Source organism: Bubalus bubalis, chromosome 9, assembly GCF_019923935.1.
Source record: "Bubalus bubalis isolate 160015118507 breed Murrah chromosome 9, NDDB_SH_1, whole genome shotgun sequence".
Classification (NCBI taxonomy): domain Eukaryota; kingdom Metazoa; phylum Chordata; class Mammalia; order Artiodactyla; family Bovidae; genus Bubalus; species Bubalus bubalis.
Window position 1 is genome coordinate 91,905,746 of NC_059165.1, and position 24,434 is coordinate 91,930,179.

At 49.8% G+C, this 24,434-nt stretch overlaps 1 protein-coding gene across 7 annotated transcripts; it reads right to left on the reverse strand.

Annotated features, from left to right (window-relative positions):
• Nucleotides 1-3,372: 3,372 nt before the first annotated feature.
• Nucleotides 3,373-23,857, reverse strand: PLIN3 (perilipin 3). 7 transcript variants are annotated; one of them, XM_006067129.4, is made up of 8 exons: nt 23,754-23,857; nt 20,557-20,638; nt 15,904-16,102; nt 15,662-15,744; nt 14,222-14,519; nt 9,450-9,649; nt 8,065-8,190; nt 3,373-4,180 (listed from the first exon to the last, which is right to left on the reverse strand). In XM_006067129.4, the coding sequence occupies exons 2-8, from the start codon at nt 20,620-20,622 to the stop codon at nt 3,839-3,841; spliced, it is 1,314 nt and encodes a 437-aa protein (XP_006067191.3). In that variant the 5' UTR covers nt 20,623-20,638; nt 23,754-23,857; the 3' UTR covers nt 3,373-3,838. The 7 variants fall into 7 exon arrangements, with proteins under 7 accessions (XP_006067191.3, XP_006067188.3, XP_006067190.3 ...); XM_006067126.4 differs by having other exon boundaries at nt 3,373-4,183; nt 23,754-23,847; XM_006067128.4 differs by lacking the exon at nt 23,754-23,857 and adding an exon at nt 23,016-23,174 and having other exon boundaries at nt 3,373-4,183.
• Between the last annotated feature and the right edge of the window lie 577 nt (nt 23,858-24,434).

Here is a 24,434-nt window from a genome sequence, read left to right on the forward strand (position 1 = left end):
TTGAAAGGGTTTCTAAGAGTTTCTAGGGTAGCTACAAAGAACAGGAACTTCTGGACCTTTTCAGACATGGAGAAGAAACACTCTCACTCTTACTAAACACTGCCAGAGATTTTTTTTTTGTCCAAAAGAGTATCCCTGTTTGTACTCCCCCCGGAAGTGAACAGAAGGGCTTACTTCCCACATCTCTACCACCATGCTACTTTCTCTTTCTTAATTTGTATTGACGTGTAATTCACAAGCACTAAAGTCTATAAACCTTAAAGGGACAGCTCAGTGGGTTTGGGGGCATGTTATATACTCTTTCCGACCCAGAGATCAAATCTGGGTCTTCTACATTTGCAGCCAGATTCTTTACCGTCTGAGCCACCAGGGAAGCTCTTCATATTTCACACACTCCCTGTAACCAACTTCCTTACTGAGCTATATTAGAGGTGATTCCAACCGCTACAAGTTTCCGAGGGCCCCTTCTTTGTCCCTACCCACAGGACAACAGCCCGCCTGGTTTCTCTCATCATAGCTTTAGTTTTGATTTTGAAAGTTCATCCAAAGAAAACCAGTGTGTGGGTGTATTTGCATCTGCCTTCTTTTCCTCAGCACCATGCCTGTGAGTTTCAACCACGTCCTTGTGAATATCAGTAATTCATCCTTGTTCCCATCTTTAGGTACTGGGAGAAACAGTTAAGTCTAAGCAGTAAGATGGAACAGGAAGAAGGCCAGTATGGTGGTCTCAAGCAGGTTGGCAAGCTATTACTGTAAAGGGTTAAATAGTAAGTCTTTTCAGCTTTACAGGATTCAGGAGGTCTCTGTTGTATAATTTTGCTTTAAAAATGTACAGATTCTTAGCTTGTGAGTCATGCCAACAGACAAATTCTTTGGATAGTATTGGCCCTTGGGCTGGTCTGCAGACTTTTACTCTAAATCATTTTACCATACTGCCTGACACACAGCAAGTATTCATTTCTAAGAGTCGACAGGCAAATTTTCCATGGCATCTAATTTTGAATTTACTTTTATGTGTTCCTTTTCTTACTACTACCCCAAAATGTTTAATCTTTTGTTTTTTATTTTTGAAAAATAATTGACGTACAATAGAGCATTAAACTTAGGCGTACAATATAACAGTTTGATGTATGTATATATTGGGCTTCCCTGGTGGCTCAGATGGTAGAGAATCTGCCTGCAATGCCAGAGACCCAGGTTTGATCCCTGGGTTGGGAAGATCCCCTGGAGAAGGAAATGGCAACCGACTCCAGTATTCTTGCCTGGAGAATTCCATGGATAGAGGATCCTGGTGGGCTACAGGTCCTGGGGTCACAAAGAGTTGGACACGACTGAGTGGCTAACACACACACAATATATTAACAATATATCTGTGAAAGGACCACAATATGTCTAGGTAACACCTATCACCTCACATAGTTAAACGTTTTTCTTTTCTTATGATGAGAACTTTAAGACCTACTCTCAGCAACTTTCAAATACACAATGCAATATTGTTTTATTAATGTAACTTTATTTTTGGCTGCACTGGATCTCCTTTGCTGCTCAGGCTTTTCTCTATTCGTGCTGAGCAGGGGCTACCCTCTAGTTGCAGCGCACGGGCTTCTCACTGCAGTAGCTTTTCTTGTTGCAGAGCATGGGCTCTAGGGTGTCTGGACTTCAGGAGGTGCAGCTCAAGGGCTCCAGAGCTCAGGCTCAGTAGTTGTGGCACGTGGACTTAGTTGCTCCCCGGCACAGATCTTCCTGGATCAGGGATCAAACCCATGTCTCCTGCGCTGGCAGGCAGATTCTTTACCACTGAGCCACCAGGGAAGCCCCTGATGTGAATCATTTTTAAGTCTTTATTGAATTTGTTACAACATTGCTTCTGTTTTATGTTTTGGTGTTTTTTTTGGCCACAAGGCATGTGGGATCTTAGCTCCTCAACCAGGGATGGAACCTGCACCTCCTGCATTGCAAGATGAAGGTCTTTAACATGGACCACCAGGGAGGTCCTGACCTTAGGATCTTTAAGTACAGCACTCCACAGAATCTTTGCACAGAACTGCACTGAGCTGGTTATCAATGAAACTGAGGGCTAGAGAGGCAAAAGACCCCACCCAGGGTCACACAGCAGGGACCAAGGAGCTGGCCAGTGGACCCACGTCCCATCACCAAGCTGGAGTCCAGCATGGCCAGGCCAGCACAGGACGCCGAGCCCTTGAGAGTGTGTCGTAAACAGAATGAGCACAGTCTTGCCATCACCAACATGGTTGACGGTAGGCGGACCCGTCCCCACTGTGTGCTCCATCTATAAAGCTCAATACCAAGGACTTCCCTGGCAGTCCAGTAGTCAAGATTTCACACTCCCAATGCAGGGTGCCTGAGTTCGACCCCCGGCAGGGGAACTAACACCCCATATGCCACAGGGCACAACCTAAAAAAATAAATGAAATAAAAAAGCACAAGACCAAAAAGGTTTGTACGTGAAGTGTACGGAATGGCCCCGGCCAAAGTGGGTGGAGAATTTGGTTGCTGTGTTTTCTCTGTAAGCAAATATTAGCACAGCAGTGGGAACATGGCCAGTCCCAGAAATGGATAGAAATTTTGGAAAGCCCAAACTGGCAACCTTGAATTCCTCAAAGCCAGGACAAGTTCCCTGAGTCTGCTGTAATAAATGGCCACAAACACAGCGGCTGGAAACCATACACGTTATCATCTGACAGTTCTAGAGGTCAGAAGTCTGGAGTCTTTTATATATATATAATTTATATGTATATATATGTGTGTGTGTGTGTGTGTTAGTTGCTCAGTCGTGTCTGACTCTTTACGACCCCAGGGACTGTAGTCTGCCAGGTTCCTCTGTCCATGAGATTCTTCAGGCAAGAACACTGGAGTGGGTTGCCATTCCGTTCTCCAGGGGATCTTCCAGACCTAGGGATCAAACCTGTGTCCCCTGCATTGGCAGGTGGATTCTTTACCACCTGAGCCACCAGGGAAGCCTGATAATAACGGTATCATTCTCTAAAAACATACTGATACGTCTCCAGTCAATAACGTTCAGGTGAAAAAAGACATATTAATATGTCTGGTAAGTAACGTGTTAATTGAATCCCATTTGTAAAGTCTCCTTTGCCATGTGAGAAATCAGGTCATCAGCATCTTTCGGGGGTCACACAGTTCCCTGACATGCCTGGGAAGGCCCAGTACAGGAAAAGCAGTGGGCTTTTCCCTTCCTTTGGCTGCCTGGGACGTGACAACGGGGGCAAGACTCTGGCAGGTGAGTGGGGGGGAGATGAAAGACCCCCACTGCCCAAGAAGGCCATACAGAGACTCCAGAGTTGTTCAGCTGCTGAAAAATAAAAAAACCACACACACACATATACACATATATATGAGGCCTGGACTTTGCAGCTAAAATTTATTAAGGCAACACTGAAGCCTCCCGCACCCAGGGCTCGCTGGGCAGGCCTGAGCCCCCTTGAGTGTCAGCTGCCCTTGCCCCACCTCACCCATAAGAGGCTCACCTCCCAGAGGTCCAAGTCCACTAGCTTCAGGCTGATATCCAGGGGCCTCAATGTAGAAAAAGGGTGTGGGATGTAAGAACTATATTGCTGGTTTTTAAGGAAGAAAAAAAATTTGGAACCCTCTAGAAAAAAAATTTTTTTTTCCCTAGAACTCTTATCCTAATGACGGATGTGATGCTCAGGACACACTTCCTCCAAGCATGGAGAGGATGAGGGACAGGTCAGATTTGATAACCTCAGCTTCCTGAGGTGCGTTCCCAGTGAGGGGGCCCCTGTCACTCGCCAGCCCCTTGGAGAAGGCCGGAGCCCTCTGAGCCCTCCTCCAGCTTCTCCTATTTCTTCTTTTCTGGGGCTTTCTCGACGATTCCGGGGGCGAAGGGGCCCACCAGCCACATGATGGGTGTGTTCTGGGCCACATACTCCACCAAGTGGTCCAGGGCCTCTCGGGCCCTGGCCACCTGCTCGCGGCTCTGTGTCAGGACGCTGCTGGAGAGATCCTGGAAGGAGTGGATGCCAGAGAAGGTGGCTTGGAGGTCCTCTACCTGCTGGCGAGCCTGTAGAGCCTGGTCCTTGATGTGGGCGGGCAGACCCTGGAGGCTGGAGCCCAGCGAGGCACAGGTGGTCTGGAGCTGCTGGGTGATGTCACGGAACATGGCGAGCGTCTGAGACTCGACCTGCTGAGAAGGGGCGGGTGGGGGCATGATATCACCCTTTGCTTTGGGGGTAATAGGACTCAAGGGGCTTCCCAGGTGGCTCAGCAGTAAGGATTCCACCTGTCAGTGCAGGAGATGTGGGTTTGATCCCTGGTTCGGGAAGATCCCCTGGGGAAGGAAATGGCAACCCACTACAGTATTCTTGCCTGAGAAAATCCCATGGACAGAGGAGCCTGGAAGGCTACAGTCCACAGGGTGACAAAGAGTCAGACACGACTTTTGACACGATTGAACCACAACAACAGGACCTAAAGACCAGGAAAGAGGAAATGGGGGTATTCCACCCAGCTTGGGGAAAGCCTATCCCCAGGGCATGGAGGCTCAGAATACCAGCGCTTCGAGTTTCAAACCGTGCCAGATAATTGCCGGTCAAATTGAAAAACAGGCACAGAGATATTTTCAAAGAAGATACGCAGAACAATATGCACATGAAAAGATGTTCAACCTCATCAGACTTTAGGGAAGTGTGGCTCAAACCCACGATGAGACACACCTCACCCACACTAGGATGATTTGGGTCAAAGACGGACATGGGGGCTTCCCTGGTGGTCCAGTGGTTAAGAATCTGCCTGCCAAAGCAGGGGACACAGGTTCGATCCCTGGTCTGGGAAGGTTCCCACATGCCTCAGGGCAACCAAGCCCATGCACCCCGGAGCCTGTGCTCTGCAGCAAAAGAAGCCACCGCAGAAAGAGCCCTGTGCACCAAGACAAAGAATAGCTCCCACTTGCTGCAACTAGGGAAAGTCCGTGCAACAACAAACACCCAGCACAGCCAAAAGACAAAAAAAAAACTGTTTAAAAAAAAGACATATATGGGACTTCCCTGGTGGTCCAGTGGTTAAGGCTCCATGCTCCCAATGCATGGGGTCCGTGTTCCATTCCTGGTCAGGGAACTAGATCCTGAATGTTGCAACTCAAGATCCTGAGTGCCACAACTAAGGCCTGGAACAGCCAAATAGATTTGAAAAAAAAAAAAGATCGAACAGGCGCTGGTGAGGATGGGAAGAAATTGGAACCCTCATATACTGGAGCGCAGCAGTCACTCTGGGAGACATTCTGACAGTTCCTCAAAATGGTAAACTGTAAGCCTAAGTGAGGACTTGACTCAGCAATTCCACCCCCTAGACTTCCGCCCGAGAGAAAAGAAAATGCATGTCTGTGCCAAGACTGGGTACACAAATGCTCAAAGGGGTGTTATTCACAGCCGCCGAAAGCGGAAACAACCCAAATGCCCATCTGCTGGCAAACGGGGACACAAAATGTTCATTCACACACCGCCACGTTCTTGCGCCATATAAAGGGGTGAAGCCCTGACACTTGCTGCCACGTGGATGGACCTTGAAGCCAGACACAGATGGCCACATGGTGTATGATTCTATTGATATGAAACATCCATAGGGACAAAGTACATTTGCAGTTTCCAGGGCATGGAGGAAGATAGAAATGGGCTCTTATGATACTGGGGAGACAGTCTCCTCTTGGGGTGATGGGAATGCTCTGAATTATTAACACAGGTGATAGTCACACAACCCATGAATATACTACAAACCAATAAATTATACACTTTAAATGGGTCAGTTGTACAGTATGCGAATTATATCTCAAAACTTCTTTAATTCTGGTCTCACCGTACAGTATGTGGGATCTTAGTTCCCTGAACCAGGGATTGAACCGGGGCCACCGCAGTGAAAGTCCTGAGTCCTTAACACACTGGACCACCAGGGATTTCCCTCAAAACTCTTTTAAAGTACAAGATACTGAATTTTACACCTCAATACATTTGTTTTTGAAAAAGTGTTGTTGTTTTTTTTTTAAATGAGAAGGTCTGGAAGAACTTTTGAGGCCGAAGCTGTAAGTAGTGGGGGAGACCATGGCTGAGATAAGAGTCCTTGAAAATTCCTGAGTCTGGGGAGGAAATCAAAGCAGGTAGGGACCCTAGACTGCCCTGAGCCTGGTCAGCTGAGGACTCTGGCTTTGAACCTGGCCAGGAGGTGCTGCCAGGATCAATATCTATTTTCCCTTCGGCAGCTGGGGGGTTGGGGAAGATGGTTTTAAGTGGTTAGGGTCTGAATGCGCAACAGTTTTACAGAGATACTCACAATATCTTTAGAAATATCATTTTTTAAACACTATGTGCCTTATGTGTCAATGTGTGTGTGTGTACGTAAAATAACTCTTATACCAGGAAACTCATGATTTTAAGTGAACAATTCAGTGATTTTTTTTTTTTATAGTACATTCACCAGGTAGTGCAACCAGCCCTTCTATCTAATTTCAGAACATTCCATCACCCCAAAAGAAACTCCAAAAAAAAGGGGGGATTCCTTAGCAGTCCAATGGTTAGGACTCTGAGCTCTCACTGCCAGAGGCACAGGTTTGATCCCTGGTCGACAGGTTTGATCCCTGGTCAGGGAACTAAGGTCTCATAAGCCTCCTGGCTTGACCAAAAAATAAAAAAAAAAAACAGAAAGAAAAACAAACTCTCTCCCTACTTACCCCTTTCCCAGCTCCCAACAACCACTCATCCACTCTCTGTGTCAACAGATCGGCCTGTTCTGGACGTTTCCCATCAATGAAGTCCCACCCTGTGTGTCCTTCTGTGTCTGCTTCTCTGAGCATCGTGTTCTCAGGGTCCACCCACATGGTAGTGAGTGTCAGGCTCCCCTCCTTTTCACAGCTGAGTGATGCTCCCGTGTGTGGAAGGACCACATTTTGTGATGCATCATCTGCTGGTGGACATCTGGCTGTTCCACTTTGTGGCTGTTGTGCCTCAAACACTGCTATAAACACGTATGTTCATTTCACCTTAATGACCCTGCAGATGGTCCTGCACCCCATTCACAGATGGGGAAACTGAGGCCCAGCAAGGTTAGGCTGAGAACCTACAGTGCTAGGATATTAAAAGAGTCCCTAACACAGAGAGGCTATGGTTCAGAATAAGGCACGAGGATTGTTTGAGGCAGCAACTCAGTGAAAGCCTGGATGCGTGACACCTGCTGCTGCTGGACCCCAGAGACGGCAGCCCCCCCACCAGGCTCCCCCACCCCTGGGATTCTCCAGGCAAGAACACTGGAGTGGGTTGCCATTGCCTTCTCCAATGCATGAAAGTGAAAGGTGAAAGTGAAGTTGCTCAGTCGTGTCCGACTCTTAGCGACCCCATGGACTGCAGCCCACCAGGCTCCTCCATCCACGGGATTTTCCAGGCAAGAGGACTGGAGTGGGGTGCCATCGCCTTCTCTGTGAGTGACAGCACAGGTGGCAAAGTCAGGGCTCGTTCAGGAGACCAGCACTTGCCACAGACTGGAGGGGCCAGAGCGTGTTAGTGAGGAGCTATCGTGAGGAGCCTGGCGGGTAAATATGAAGGATATCATGGGACACTGGGATGGGGGAGAGGAGTCAGTCACTCGGTCGTGTCTGACTCTGTGACCCTATGGACTGTAGTCGGCCAAGTGCCTCTGTTCATGGGATTTTCCAGGCAAAAACACTGGAGTGGATTGCCATTTCCTCCTCCCGGGGATCTTCCCAACCCAGGGATTGAACCGGTGTCTCCTGCACCTCCTGCATTGGCAGGTAGATTCTTCTATCACTGAATCACCTGGGAAGCCCGAGGAGTCAGGACTCAAGAAAATGGAGCATGGCTTAGAATTCAGCAGGCAGAGACCCATCCCAATCAAGTGCCCTGTGGTTCAGAAGCAATATGCGCACCCAAGAGTAGAAATCCAGGCAGGCATCCTGGAGGAGTTGTCATCAGGTCCTGAAGGCAGTTAATGGGAGGAGAGGCTGGGGAAAGCGTGTGGAGAGGGGAGCCAGGGCCCCAAGCACCCAGTGCCATCCCCAGTGGGTACCTCTGGCTTGGCTGCGTTCTCCTCTGGGCCCTGCAGCCGCTTCTGCTTCCAGCCAAGCCACATCTGGTGTAGTTTCTCCTGACCCTCCACCAGCTTCTGATCGACGCCCTGCTTGATGGTTTCCATCTGGGGCAGAGGGAGATAGATGGTGGCTGCCTCAGGGCTTGAATGAAGCTGGCAGAGCCCCTGAGGATCCACAGGAATGCTGGAAGAGGCAGGAATCCACAGGGAGCCCAGGGGGTTGGAGCCCTGAACCCTAGGACCTTAGGCTGTGACTTCATTTGAAGACAGGTCTTCAAAGAAGTGATTAAGCTAAAATGAGATCATTAGGGTGGACCTAAAAGATGCTTGCTCCTTGGAAGAAAGGCTATGACAAATCTAAAGAGCATATTAAAAAGCAGAGACATCACTTTGCCAACAAAGGTCTATATAGTCAAAGCTATGGTTTTTCCAGTAGTCATGTATAGATGTGAGAGTTGGACTATAAAAAAGGCTGAGTGCTGAAGAACTGATGCCTTCGAAATGTGTTGCAGAAGACTCTTGGAGATCAAACCAGTCAATCTTAAAAGAAATCAACCCTGAATATTCATTGGAAGGACTGATGCTGATGCTGAAGCTCCAATACTTTGGCCACCTGATGTGAAGAGCCAACTCAATGGAAAAGGCCCTGATGCTGGGAAAGGTTGAGGTCACAGAGGATGAGATGGTTGAATGGCATCATCGACTCAATGGACATGAATCTGAGCAAACACCAGGAGATAGTGAAGGACAGGGAAGCCTGGTGTGCTAGGGTCCATGGGGTTACAAAGAGTCAGACATGACTTAGTGACTGAACAACGTTTTTGTATGACTGGTGTCCTTAAATAAAAAGGGGCTGTTGGGTGGACTTCCCTGGTGGTGCAGCGATTAAGACTCTGAGGCTCCACTGCAGCGCGCACAGGTTCAATTGCTGGTCGGGGAGGGAACTAAGCTTCTGCATGACGCACAGCGTGGCCAAAAAGAAAATAAACGAATGAATTGTTTTTAAAAGGGGGATGTTAGGACACAGACACATGGCGGGATGACCAGGTGAGGACACCGGGAGAAAACAGCATCCACTCGCCAAGGAGCGAGGCCTCAGAAAGAACCAACGTGCTGACATCTGGATCTTGAACTCTCAGCCCCTAGAACTGTGAGGCAATGAATGTGTGTTGTTTAAGCTGCCCAGTTCAGAGTACTTGTTACAGCAGCCCCAGCAAACTCAACCAGGACTGCAACCGCATGAGCCGGCCCAAGCAGATATGCAGAATGGGGAGGAGTAAGCCAGCAGACTTGGGGCGGGCTCACTGATGCATATGCTGCTTGCCACTGCCCTCGCCACCGAACCCTCTCACCATGGACCTCACCAGGATAAGCGTCTGTGACAGCTGGTGCAGGGCCTCCTGTGCCCTCTGCCTGGTGTTCTGCAGTTTGCCCAGAGAGTGTTCGTAGGCCCGCTGGCGCAGCCTCTCCGACAGGGAGCCCAGACGCACGAAGTAGCTCTGCTCCTGGCGCTGCTGGGCCACCGAGGCGATGTCGAAGCCCTCAAGGGATGTGGCGAGGCGGGCTGGGGTGGGGAGGCAGGAAAAGTGTGGTGAAGGCAGAGTTTATGCCCTGGTCTGCAAGTATAAAAGGATCTCCCTGCCTTGGCTTTTTCCTCATCTGTGAAATGGGTAGGATGGGGGCCAAATATCCTGGGATTAAGAGGCCTTAGACTGTGAGGGTCTGAAAACTACGATCCTTGGACTGTATCTGTCCTGCCTCCAGTTTTATATGATCCAACCCGTGAATACAATTGTGCATGTTCATTATACGATGTCTACAGCAGCTTTCAAACTATAGTGGCAGAGTATGTGGCCTCTTAGCCTGCAGAGATTAAAATATTGTCTGGGAATTACTGGCTGGTCCAGTGGCTAAGACTCTGCGCCCAATGCAGGGGGCCTGGATTTGATCCCTGGTCAGGGAACTAGATCCAACATGTTTCAACCAAGAGTTTGCATGCCTCAACTAAAGATCTCGTGTGCTGCAACTAAGACCCCGTACAACCAAATAAATAAATATTTTAAAAAATATATTCATTATCTGATCCTTTACAAAAAGAGTTGGCCAATGCTGCCTGTACAGGTCCTAGCATATATTAATAGTGGTCAATCTTTTACAAGGTTCTAGGCACTCTGCATGCTTTCTGTTTTGTCTTTTTTTCCTGGCCATGCTGTGTGGCATTCGGGAATCTTAGTTCCCCGACCAGGAATCAAACCTGTGCCCCCTACACTGGGAGCCCGGATTATTAACTACTGGACCACCAGGCAAGTTCCTCACATGTATTCTTATTAAATCTTAACAGTTCTTAAAAAAAAAAAATCTTAACACTTCTAATAGGGAAGCGCTGTCATCCCATTTTTACAGGTGGGGAAACTGGGGCTCAGAGAGATTAATTGACTTGCCGAAGGTCACACAGCTGGGGCTCTACAAGTCAAGATCTGACGCCAGGCCCCATGTTCTTAACCACGATACTTGACTCTCCATGAGAAGTCTGAGCCACAAGAGAACCATCTTCACAGCAGTTAAGGAAAAGTTAGGACTGTCTAGTCCAGAAAATACTCGTAAAGTTACAAGGAAACAGGAATGGAAATCCATCTGTCTTGATAGTTTGATCCTATCTTATTCTGCTCCCTGTAGACTTTAATATAGTAGCTCTTAAAGTTTGAGTTTTGTAAGTAGCCTTATCTGGATTTGAAATGCCCTATAGCAGGGTCTGCAAATACAGCCCCTGGGCTGAATGCCACCTACTTTCGTCAACAAAATTTTATTGACATGTAGTCATACCCATTCATTTACCTACTGACTACACTTCTGTGCTACAATGGCAGAGTTGCATAGTTGGAACAGAGGCTGTATGGCCCAAAAAGGCCCAAATTATTTACCACCTGGCCTGTCAAGAAAATGTGGTCACCTGAAAAAAAGGTATACTAAAAAAAAAAAAAGGAACCCCCCTGGTGGTCCAGTGGTCCAGACTCCAAGCTCCCTGTGCAGGGAGCCCAGGTTCAATCCGTGGTCAGGGAACTGGATCCCACATACCACAACCGAGAGTTCACCCGCTGCAACTAAAGATCCTGCCTGCCACGACAAAAACTGAAGGTGTGTTCTGCATTCTGCAACTAAGACCCAGAGCAGCCAAATAAAATAAATAAACAAATCATTTTTTAAAAAGTAAATAAAAGTAAAAACTAAATGAGAAAGACAACTAACAAGGACCTACTCTATAGCAAAGGGAACTATACTCAATATCCTGTAATATATTCTTTTCCTCTAATGGAAAAGAATCTAAAAAAGAATATATTCATATACGTATGTAAAATGGAATTACTTTGCTGTATACTTGAAACTACCACAACATTGTAAATTTTTAAACTTCCCAAAAAAGGATTATACAATGTATAAAACAAATAGCTGAACAAAAATACTAGACACCCGGGACATTTAAAAGCAACAAAAACAAAAGTTGGCATCTTGGGAAAAACAAACCTGCCCCATTCTCCTGACCAAAGGCAAGTCTGCAAAGACTAAATCCAAACCAACAACATTCTGAACCCAGGCTACTGGTCACAACTTCTCCATGGCCCTCTGGGAACCTGCAGCTCTGCCCTCGCAAGTGAAAGCAGCTTTGTTATTTAGGCCAAGGTTGTCTGGCAACTGACTCATTGGAAAAGACCAATGAGAAATGACTCATTGGAAAAGACCTGATGTGGGGAAAGACTGAGGGCAGGCGAAGAAGACAACAGAGGATGAGATGGTTGGATGGTATCACCAACTTGATGGACATGAGTTTGAGCAAGCTCTGGGAGTTGGTGACAGACAGGGAAGCCTGGCGTGCTGCAGGCCACGGGGTCACAGAGGGTCAGACATGACTGAGCAACTGACCTGAACTGTCTGGCAGAGTCCAGGCATGTGGGAGCAAGCCGGCAGGGCCCCTGGAGGGGGCAGGTGCCTTTGGCAAAGGGGAGACCCAGGAGATGGGGGGAACAGGGCTGTTTTGGCAGGAGCCCATGAGTAGCGTCCCAGCTATAACATGGCACCTTAACTCACAGACCCCCCCAGCACCTGAAGCCCCTCTCAGCACAATGATTTCATCCTTAGTTGCTGTTGTTTATTCACTAAGTCGTGTCCAACTCCTTGTGATCCCCTGGACTGTAGCCCGCCAGGTTCCTTTGTCCATGGGATTCCCCAGGCCAGATTAGTGGAGCTGGTTGCCATTCCTTCCTCCAAGGGATCTTCCCCACCCATGGATCCAACCCACGTCTCCTGCACTGGCAGGCGAACTCTTTACCACTGAGCCACCAGGGAAGCTGTTCATCCTTAGCAGATGGACACAAAAGAAAGAAAATCAAAGCTGGTCAGATAGATCTGTTCTCTGAAGTGGCTCCCAGGCCTGGCTCACAACCTGCCTCCCTGCAAACTCGGCATCTTCCCCTGCCTTCTGCTGACCAAAATTCACAGCTGCATCTTACTCCGTCTGAGCACTAGGAGGGGCCAGCAGGCACTGAACTTGGTGTACAAGATGGAAGACATCAGCCGGATCCCTTCCTTCAAGAGATGCAGGGAAAAGTTTTGAAAACTCAAAGGCCAAGTGACATGAGATCCTCAACCCAGGAGCTGCAGGGCCTGAGATCATTGGCCCTGCTCCCCCTGGATGGAGCGTGGTGTCTGGGTACACGTGGCCCTCGGGGACCCTTGTTGCCATGGGCACTGGTGTGTGCAATACTGGTACGGCTGGAAGTTCCCATCACAGTGTGCAAAGGATGGCTGTGCCTCGAATGCAGGGCCAAGGCCAACTCCACGAGCCATAGGTATATGAAACCACGAGTAGGACTGGCCGCTTTGTCTCAACTCTTTCACCCCTGGTTTATTCCTGCCACCATCTGGTCCAGCCCCATCACAGCTCACCTAGACCAGGAGGGTCACCTGAACCTGTCTCCTTCGCTTCCCACCCCCGGTGTCTTTCCCATAGTAGCCACCAGAGGGCGCCTGTGAACACTGAGTCAGGCCCCGCCCCCTCTGCTCATAGTCTTCCAGGGTTCCCATCTCCCTAGGGGCAAAAGACCAAGTCCTCCCATGGCTCACAAGGCCCTTCACAATCTGCTCCCGTACCCTTGCTGCCCTTCCCTCTTCCCTCTCTCTCCCAGGCTCACTCTGCTCCAGCCACACATGCTGCCTCCCTGCTCCTCCCACACACATCAGGCACCACCCTGTCCCCTGGTCTCTCTGCTCAGACATCAGCACAGCTTCATATACCTCAGGGCAAGGTCACCTCCTCAGAAACATCTCCTTTAATCTAATTGCTGTACCCTTTAGGTTCCATGAGGACAGAACTTTGTTCACTGACATATCCCTAGAACCTGGAAGCAGGTTTGGCATATAACTGGTGCTCAGGGTTTGAACAAACAGATAGATGCCTGGGTATGGGTGGAATGACAGAGAAGAGTTTCAGTGATTTTATTCGGAGACTTGAGCACCTGCTGGGCACCAGACAAGGGACACAGCTTCTGCTTTGTGAAATTGATGACTAGAGAAAAATCAGAGCCAAGCCGGGGGAGGTTTCAGGACACAATATGAACAAGGAATGGTGTGATTTTAGAGGTCTTATGAGGGGTGTGGGGGGTGTGTGGCATGTGAGCACAAAGCTGGAGGTAGAAGGAAATGAGCCATCTAGATGTCATGCATGGGTTCCTGGTAGAAGAAAAGGCCAGTGCAAAGGTCCCGGTGTGGGAACATGGTCAAGGATGGGCAAGGAGGCCAGTGAGGCTAGAGCAGAATAAATGAGGGCAGGTGGGTAAGTACAAGGGAGCTTCCAGGAGGATTGAGGCTGTTACCCACAGGGAGATGGGAGCCCTGGAGGGCTGCCATGGGAGAGGAGGGGGCCTGACTTGAATGCTCACAGGCGCCCTCTGGAGGCTGCTTCAGGGAGGACAGATACCATGCACCAGGGCAGAGGAACCAAGCTGATTGAGGTGGGCTAAGACAGATGGAGAGATGGGGCAGGGACCAGATGACAGCCTGTGAGGGACAGACTCCAGGTGGCTAGGAGGGACGCATATCAGATGGTCTGGGGAGGGGCCCCAGAGTCAAGGCCTGCACTCACCGAGCTCAGCGTCTGTCATGGGCAGGTGGTTGTCCACCCACTCCTCCGACTTGCCCAGCACTGTGTCCACCCCGCTCAGCACCATCTGGCCCACACGGGAGCCCACAACTGAGTGGACGCCACTGGTCACCATGGACTTGGTCAAGTCTACGCCGCTCTGCACAGCACCCCGGGTGACATCCACTGCCTCGGTGACTCGGGAGGCCACAGTGTCCTTGGCACTGGACACTGTGCTGGACACAGCCTGTCGGGCCCCTGACACCTTGGACGACACAAGCTCCTTGGTGTCTGCCAGGACCTACAAGAAGGGCCAGCGTCAGCATCTCCATTCTCCCTTCGTACCTGGGTGCCCCGACCCCTGCACCCCAACCTCTAGAAGGGGTGGGCTGAAGGGAGGTGCTCCAGCTCCCGGGTGACCCTGAAGGGTGAGAGCAATTAAGATCACATGCTCTGGGGCTGGATGGGCCAATTAGAGTCCTTGGCTTGATATATCCTAGCTGTGTATCCTCAGGCAAATCACTCAACCTCTCTGGGCCTCCACTTCTTCTTCCCATGGTGTTATGGGCTAAAGGGTACTGAAGCCCCCAGGACTTCAGAATGTGACTGTATATAGTGATGAGAACTTTAAGGCAGCAATTAAGGTAAAATGAGGCCATTATAGTGGATCCTAATCCAGTCTGTCTACATGCCTTGGGGCCAGAAAACCAAATCATAAAATAGAAGCAATACTAACAAATTCAATAAAAACTTTAAAGACGGTCCACATCAAAAAATCCAGAGAAAGTAGATTAAATAAAATTTAAAATAATTAAAATTAGTAACTGAGTTCCTCAGTCATACTGGCCACCTTCTAAGGGCCCAACACTCACATCTGGTTGTTGGTTTCCATATTGGATGGTGCAGAGAAAGAACATGTGCAGAGAAAGTTCAGAGACCGGGCAGCCTGGTCCACAGAGAAGGAACGGCATGTGCAAAGGTCCTGAGGCAGCTCTGAGATGGGTGTGTTCACTGTCTCTGCTTTCCCTTGCCTCCCCAAGATGAAAGTTCCATGAAGGCAAGGGCTCTGTATTCATCACCCTGTCCCGTACATGTGGGCACTAATGTGACTGAACTGGAGGACGGAGGCCAGCACAGACTAAATGGAGCAACTGAGGTGGGCATAGAGGGTCAGGAGGCAGTGGAGCCAGATCAGATGGGACCACCAGAAACACTCTGGCTTTTGCTTGGGGCAAGGTGGAAGACCCTAGGGGGCTTTGCGCATACCTGGCTGGTGTTCAGAATGTTCCTCCAGCTGCCCAGTGGGGAGAGGGTGGGAGAATAAATGTGGTCACATTTGTCTGCTATGGGTTAAGCTGAGACCACAGACCCCCTACCCAGGTAGGCCCCCAGTCTTAGTGGAGCATCCTCCCTACCCCGCCCCTCATGGAGGCGGTTAGTCACCTTCTCCGGCGGCTGCTGCAGGATGGGCAGATTCTCCTCCAGTTTGTCCAGCCCTCTGTGGGCGTATTCACTGGCCGAGGTGACTGTGGGGGTGGGGGTGGGGTGAGGGCAATAGACAGCTGATGGTTACTGCGCATGTACATCCCTCAGGGGCTCTGGGAGGGTCCACAGACACTGCCCCGCCTCCCCCACCCGGAAATAGGCCGGAGTGGACGGTCCATGGGCTCCCATGCTTCACTCACGCTGGGGTTCCAGCTTGGACAGGATGGGCTGGGCCCCACTGACCGCAGCAGCCGTGAGGGTCTTCACCCCCTTCTCGGCCGCGTCGCAGACAGTCTTGACGTGGGGGTAGCTCTCCTTGGTGGACGTGTAGGCAGCAGACACCATGTTGCAGGTGGAGCTGATGAGGGGCATGCCAGCCACGCGGTCCACCACGCTGGGCTACGGGCAGGGAGACTCAGGCCGGGGACGTGGCTCGCCTCCCCCTCCCTCTGCACTCACTCGGTTGCACAAGCCAGGCACTCCCTGGTTCCGCCAAGCGCTTCCTCTATCTTGGCCCGGCACCCCACTTGTCTGAACATGACCTTGACACCCACGGTGTGCCAGGCAGTGACAAGACATGAGAACTCCACTGTCCTGGAGCTCAGGTCTAAAACTGACCTCAGTGAACTATGCCCCCCATCCCACCCCCAGGGCCAGCCCACTACCTGCTTTTCCTTTTGCCTGTTTTTTTCCTAACAGCATTATTGAAATCTGGTTCATACGTCATAGAATTTCACCATTTTGAAATGCACGATTCAGAGGGTTTTAGTGTGTTTGCTCGCAGGCTGTGTAACTCTCACTGTCTTAATTTCAGAACTTATTGATCGCTCTCAAAAGAAACTTGTTGTCATTGACTGTCACACCCTTGCCTACCAGCCCCTGGGAACCATAAATCCACTTTCTGTCTCTGTGGATTGCTGCCCGTTCAGGACACCTCACAAAAAAAATGGAATCACACGTGGCCTTTTGTGTCCGGCCTCTTACACTCAGTGTCATTGTCAAGGTTCCTCCATGTAGTAGCGCGTGCTGGTGCTTCACTCCTTTTTTTAAAAATTGTGGTCAAATACACATAAAATTTACCATTTAAATAATTAGGTGCACAGCTCAGTGGCATTAAGTATACGTACATTGTTGTGCAGCCGTTGCCAGCATCTGTCTCCAGATTCTCAGCTTCTTAAACTGAAACTCTGTCCCCTTTAAACACTGACTCCCCTCTCTTAGCCCCTGGCCCCACCGTCCACGTGTCTCTATAGATTTGACTCCTCTAAGGACCTCTTGTGAGTGGGATCAGACAGTATCTGTCCTTCTGTGCCTGGTTTCCCTCACTGAACATACCTTCAAGTTTCGTCCACACTGCACTGCATGTCAGTCCCTCATTGTTTCATGGTATGATAGTCCATGCTACCTGGTTTTTGTAAATAAAGTTTTATTGGCACATGGCTATTCCCGTTCATTTATGTATTGAATATAGCCATTCTTAACCTACAAGAGCAGAACTGAGTAGTCAGGCCTTGTGGGCCTCAGTTTCCTGACCCATAAAATGAGAACTCATTTCTGTCCTAAAGGAGTTGCAAAGGTGACCCATGTGAAGACGCATACAGAAGACTTAAGTCTCATAGGTGCTGCCTGTAGAATCTGTGTAATCGCCAGTCCCAGGAGGTTGGGAGTATTATTCCAACTTTACAGACAGGTAAACTGGGGCAAGAAGAAGCTAAGTAAGCCATCCAAGGCCACAAAATTAGCCAATGGCAAAGCTGGACCTTGGACTCAGGCAGTCCTCCTTCAGCGTTTGCCCAGGAGGTCTCTTCAGAAGTTAATCACAAAGTTACCACAAAATCCGGCAATGCTGCTCCTATGATTCTACCCTAGAGACAGGAAAACACATGTCCACATAAGATTTGTACATGAATATTCTCACCAGCACTATTCACAATGGCCAAGAAATGGAAAAAAATCCCAATGTCCATGAATTCGTGAATGGATAAAGAAAATGTGGTAGAAAGCATGTTTTTAAAAATTCATAGCCTCCAAGGACTTCCCTGGTGGCTCAGTGGTAAAGAATTCACCTGCCAATGCAAGAGGTACAGGTTCCATCCCTGGTCCGGGAAGATCCCACATGCCACAGAGCAACCAAGCCTGTGTACCACAACTGTATCGCCTGTGCTCGAGAGCCCGGGAGCCGAAACTATCGAGCCCTGCGTCCTAAAGCCCGTGCTCCACAACAAGAGAAGCCACGGCGATGAGAAGCCCCCACACTGCAATGAACAGTAGCCCCCGCTCGCCACAGCTAGACAAAAGCCTGCGCGCACGCGCGCACACACACACAGAGCCTTCGAAGGGCTAACAGGCACAAAAGACTCTCCACATCACAAGTCGTTAGGAAAATTCAAGTCAAAACTACAATGAGATACCACCTCATACCCCACACTCACTGTGATGGCTACTATCAAATGAACAGATATTAATAAGCGATGTGGGAATGTGGAGAAATTGAAGCCCTTGTGTGCTATCAGTGGGAAAGCAAAATGATGCTGCCCCTATGGACAACACTATGGTGATCCTCAAAAAACTAAAAATGGAATTGCCATATGACCCAGCAGTTCCACTTCTGGGTATATAGACAAAAGCACTGAAAACAGAATCTCAAAGAGACATCTGTATACCCATGGTCAAAAAAGCTTTATTCACAACAGCTAAAACGTGGAAGCAAGCCAAGTGTCCTGTGGTCTGTGCACTCAGTGGGATAGGATTCGGCCTTAAAAAGGAAATTCTGATGCAACATGGGTGAATCTTGAGGACATTATATTCGGTGAAATAAGCGAGACACAGAAGGACAAATACTATATGGTTCCACTTATGTGGTACCTAACGCAGAAGATTCTACTTCTTTTTCGGCTGTGCCTTGTGGCTTGTGAGATCTCAACTCCGTGACCAGGGATCCAATCCTCACCCTCTACACTGGAAGCACAAAGTCCTGAGACCACCAGGGAAATCCCAGAAGGTTCTACTTTTATAAACATGATTCTACTTATTTTACTTCTACAAGATGTCCACTTGGTAAATCCATCGGCAGGAAGCAGGTTAGTGGTTGTCAGGGGCTGGGGGAGAGGGGAACGGGCATGACCATTAGTGGGTGTGGGGTTTCGATTTGGGGTGAGGAAAGACTTCTGGAATAAGACAGTGATGACGGTTGTACACTGTGAATGTACTTAATGACACTGACCTGCACACTTCAAAACAGGTAAAATAGTATATTTTTATGTTATGTGCATTTTACCATAATTTTTAAAAAGGAATGAGAAAATTAATAAGGACCTACTATACAGCACATAGAATTCTACTCAATATTCTGTAATCACCTATGAAAATAGAATCTAAAAAACAGTAGATATACGTATAACTGACTCACCTTGCTGTATAGCAGAAATGAACATTGTATTAATAAATTATATTATTAATTGTATTAATATAAGTCAACTGATGCTGTTGTTTAGTCGCTAAGTCATGTCTGATTCTTTTGTGATCCCATGGACTGTAGCCCACCAGGCTCCTCTGTTCATAGGATTCTCCAGGCAAGAATACTGGAGTGGGTTGTCATTTCCTTCTTCAGGGGATCTTCCCAAACTAGAGATCGAACCCTCGTCTCTTGCATCCTGCATTGGCAGGAGGGTTCTTTACACAGAGCCACCAGGGAAGTCAAAATACTCCAATAAAAATTCATTTTTAAAAAAGTAAGGGGACAGAGCACCAACAGATGCTACCAATACAACACAGAGGGACCTCAAGCAGATAACGCTTAGTAAGAGAAGTGGGATACAAAAGGGTATTGTAGCGTGTGTCTCCATTTATATGAAATGTCCAAAACAGGCAAATCAGTAGAGACAGAACCTAGATAAGGGGTTCCCAGGAGAAAGAGAAATGAGGAGTGACTGCTGGTGGGTACAGGGTCTCTTTTGGGGTGAATGAAAAATGTCCAGTGTGGTGGTGACGGCTGCATATGGGTAGTTTACTAAAAATCATTGAGTAGTACTCTTCATAAGGGTAAACTTTTTAAAAATGCTTCATCATCTTTTTTTTTTTGGCCTTGTTATGGGGTATGTGGGATCTTAGTTCCCCCACCAGGCATTGAACCTACACCCCCTGCAGTGGGCATGCAGAGTCTTAACCACTGGACTGCCAGGGAAGTCCTCCTAAGGATGAATTTTATGGTATGTGTGTGTGTGCGGTGTGTTAGATGCTTAGTCATGGACTGTAGCCCATCAGGCTCCTCTCTGCATGGAATTCTCCAGGCAAGAACACCGAAGTGGGCTGCCATTTCCTTCTCCAATTATGGTATTTGAATGATACCTTATTTTTAAAATATCATTTAGGTATTTTTAAAAAGCTGTTTATTAAAAGGGGCTTTGGGGAACTCCCTGGCAGTTCAGTGGTTAAGACACCTAGCGTTCACTGCTGAGGGCTCGGGTTTGATCCCTGGTTGGAGAACTAAGATCCCAAGAGTCCTGGCACGGCCAAAAAAAAAAAATGTAGCAGGGGGAATTCTATTTAAACTGGGAAGAAGAAGTGGAAATAGAAACTGACTTTCTTAGAAGGAGGACTCTAAGAGAACCTGCAGAGACAGGAAAGATCTTCCTGGGGAAGCCAGGCAGTTCAAACAGAGCTGCACCCCTGTTCTCCCAAGAGCCCTTGGAACCCCAAGTTCTCCCGCCTTCGCTTGTTAATGGGGTACCTGCTAGGGTCTAGAACTCGACCCACTTGGAAGGGTGTCTCTCGACCCCACTGTGCTGCGAGCAGCCTCCTGCCAAGGCTCGTGTGTGGGAAGGCTCCTCCCACAGATCCCAGGCCTTCCTCACCTGCTGTACCGGTTCCTCTGCCGTCACCTGCGTGCTGGCAGGGGCTTCAGTCTCGTCAGCAGACATTTCTCAGAAGCACGCACTGTGAGCAGAAGGACTAGTCAGGGTACGGCCGGCTCCTCGCTTCCCTCCATGGGCAAGTCCGGGTTCACACCTGCCCTCAGGGCTCCCCCACCCCCCCATTTCCTAGAACTCTGCCTCTAGATCAATTCCATGCACTTGTGAGCCTGTTCAAAATGGTGCTGATTCATGAGGTCAGAAGTCTGCATTTCCAACAAGCTCCCAGCTGCTGCTCAAGCAGCTGGTCTTGGGGCCACAGCTTAAAGGGCGAGGTCTGCGCACAGCCCTCCAAGGGCTCACCTGTATCAGCTGTTTAGTCACTCAGCGGTGTCCGACTCTTTGTGACCCCATGGACTGTTGCCCACCAGGCTCCTCTGTTCGTGGGATTTCCCAGGCAAGAATACTGGAGTGGGTTGCCATTTCCTTCTCCAGGGGATCTTCCCCACCCAGGGATCAAGGCTCTAGCGCTGGCATATGGATTCTTTACTGCTGAGTCACCTGGGAAGCCCCACCTGTATCAATATTATGGTGCAAAACCCCTGGAGTTGGCAAGTTGTGAGTTACTACTGGGTTTCAAGACATCTTCCCTTTGACCCAGAAACCTCACTGCAGGGACAGTCTCATACTGGTACTGCCACGTGGACAGAGACGTGTGTACCTGTGTTGCTAAAAAGAAGGGCAATAAAGATAGATAACAATGGTAGCCCAGGGCAGTGGCTGAAGACTGTAAAACTTACACGTAATTGACACAGCCCATGTCTGGGAAGATGCCGTGGAAAAGGGAATGGCTACCCTCTCTAGTATTCTTGCCTGGGGAATCCATGGACAGAGGAGCCTGGCGGGCTACAGTCCTTGGGGTCGCAAAAGAGTCGGACACTACTGAGCGACTAACACAACAAGATATTGTTAAGAGACCAAAGGTGTGAGTGGGGCTAAAGTTTTTGCTTATAAATCTTTAAAGAGACACAGGAAGAAAGATCGTGTAGCTGGGGCAAGCCTCTAACTTGTAAGCCAAGTAGATAATATTATCTGTTAAAAAAAAAAATTAATGTTAAAAGAAAAAAGCTAGAGAGACCATGCCTGGCCCCAGTGCATGTCCATCACGTCAGTCTCAGGGATGTGGGGAAATCAAAAGAGAGGTTCCCTGGGTGACTCTAACGCACACATGTGCAGGCAAGACAGCAGCCACAGGTGCTCCACTTTCCTGGCCAGGTGGAAAAACTAGAGCCTCGTCAGATTACATTTCAGAAGTCCCAGCCCCACCTATGCTGGGCAAGTGGGCAAGGAGCTGATAACCTCGTAACCGATAACCTCATAACCTGATAACCTCAGTCCTCTTATCTGTAAAATGGGGCTAAACCTTCCTTAAGGCAGGTTCCCCAAGTGCTTCTTTTTTTTTTTTTGGTCATACCACACTGCATGTTCCCTGACCAGGGATCAAACCTGTGCCCCCCTGCAGTGGAAGCTCAGAGTCTTAACCATTGGACCACCAGAGAAGTCCCCCCACAATGAAGGACCCCCAAGGTCATTCTAGAAGCCTCTGGTGAACCCCTGACCTCGAGCCTGAGCATTTTCTTCCAGACATATGTTTGCCATTCCCTAAGTGGAACCCAGGCTTCCCAGAATCTGGGAAGTGGTAAAGACCCTGCCTGCCAAGGCAGGAGACATAAGAGAGGAGGGTTTGAACCCTGGTTTGGGAAGATCCCCTGGAGGAGGAAATGGCAACCCACTCCAGTATTCCTGCCTGGAGAATCCCATGGACAGAGGAGCCTGGCGGGCTACAGTCCATGGGGTCACGAAGAGCTGGACGTGACTGAAGTGACTTAGCGTGCACATGCAGACACACGAGTGGAACCCAGCAAACCAATGTTTTGAGAGCACCAGTTCTGGTGTCCAAACTTGGTTCTAATCCCGGCTCTGCAACTTGCCAGCTGTGGGAGCTTAGGAAGGCAACACCCCTTCTTGGAGCCTCATTTCCCACATCTATGAAATGGGGGTAACCATTCCTAGCACAGAGTCCCTGCGGATTGGAGGAGAGACTGCACGTGCTCACTTAGCTTGGGACCTGGCACGTAGCAGGCGCTCAGTAAACGGATCCATTTCACACCACTCTGTCTGCCACACAGAAACTGGTGAAACCAGCCAGGATTGAGCTTCTGCTTGGTACAAAGGTCCCCCACCCGGGAAGTGGGGCGAGGAGGCGCATCCACCCCTGGTGATCATCACCTGACTCCTGTTCTTCTCCTCCCCTTCCCCTGAGCCTGAGTTCACCTGGACAGCACACAGGTCCTCCTTCCCATCCGTTTTGTCCATCCAATCCCTCCGGAACTGGTTTAACCAAGAACGGCCATTGCAGATATCACACCCCCTCCCCCGTAAGAGGGAGGTCAGCAACCTGCCTGCAGCGGGCCTCAGCTGTGAGAGCAAGAACTGGCTGAGACTGGAGTCACGCAGCCGTCCAACTGCAGCCAGGATATGCTCAGATCCAACTTCCAGAATTCTCCAGAGAAGGAACCCAAGCCTCGGCTCCGGTTTTACAAACGTCCCAAGGACTCAGATAAGGGGTAGGCCTTCCCACCGCCACTTTATGCAATCCACTGGCCACACCCACCCAGGAAAAGCAGGCGGGATTGGCCCCAGACCCTCCCAGGGTCAGCTGGGGTGCCAGAAGGAGCGCAAGGGAGGGGCCAAGTCCCCAGGCGCCAAAACCATTTGGAGAGGAAGGGGCTTTGCTAGGCAGAGGGACTGCTCCCCTGGTGGGGGTTGGGGGGGAATTTCTACGCGGAATGGTCTGCGGCTTGTCTCCAAAGTGCGTCAGCAATGCAGGAGGATGTGGTTTGGGACGGGGGACTTAGCCCCCCGCCCCATGCTGCCACTTCTAGGGTGTTCTTTCGTGCGCCTCCCCCCCGCCAAAGTCCTAGATATTGAGAGAAGAAAGTCTGAAAGTCTAAGCCTGTTCCAGAAGTTGAATTTTTCTGGGGAGGGAAGAGTGCTCAGCCCAGGCTGGAGACCCCCTCCCCAGGCCGCGGAAACGAGCAGAGTCCCCAGGAAGGCCCTCCCTGTCCCTACCTCCCTTAGGGCACCCCAGGACTCAGCGGACCCCACCCCCACCTCAATCGGGGCCCCTCGCCTCTCACCGCGATCAGCGGGACGTCAGGGGCGCAGCTGCCACTACTTCAAAGCCAGCTCCAAAACCGTCCTGGGCCGGACGAAGTCCAGCGTTTATACTTGGGGGCGGGCTCCCGGGAGTGACGGGTCGGAGGACCAATCTGGTTGGGGGCCGCCTGCCGCCAGGCCACGCCCCTCGCCCGGCTTGGGACATTGGAGCCACAAGTTAAGTCCAGGAAAGGCTGGACTAGGGCGCCCTCCCGACTGCGCAGCCAGTTGGCGACACCCGTACGACCCCAGAGCCAGCCCAGGAGCGCTCTCTCCCCGTCTGGGACCCTGGGAACTCGGCGATGGGAGATGATCCTAGGGTCCCCTGTCCTTACCCAATCGAGGCTGTGAGAACTGAGAGATCATTGCGTGAGGCGCCACCACTCCATCCCGACCCCTCCGAACGAGGGTGATGGAGCCGGCCCCAACTAGCATTATGAACAACTTGCCCTGACCTGTATCGTGCCACTCAATCCTCACAACACTGTGTGCCCATCTATCACCTCATTTTACAGCTGAGTACGAAGATCATGGCATCCGGTCCCATGACTTCATGGGAAATAGATGGGGAAACAGTGGAAACAGTGTCAGACTTTATTTTTCTGGGCTCCAAAATCACTGCAGATGGTGACTGCAGCCATGAAATTAAAAGACGCTTACTC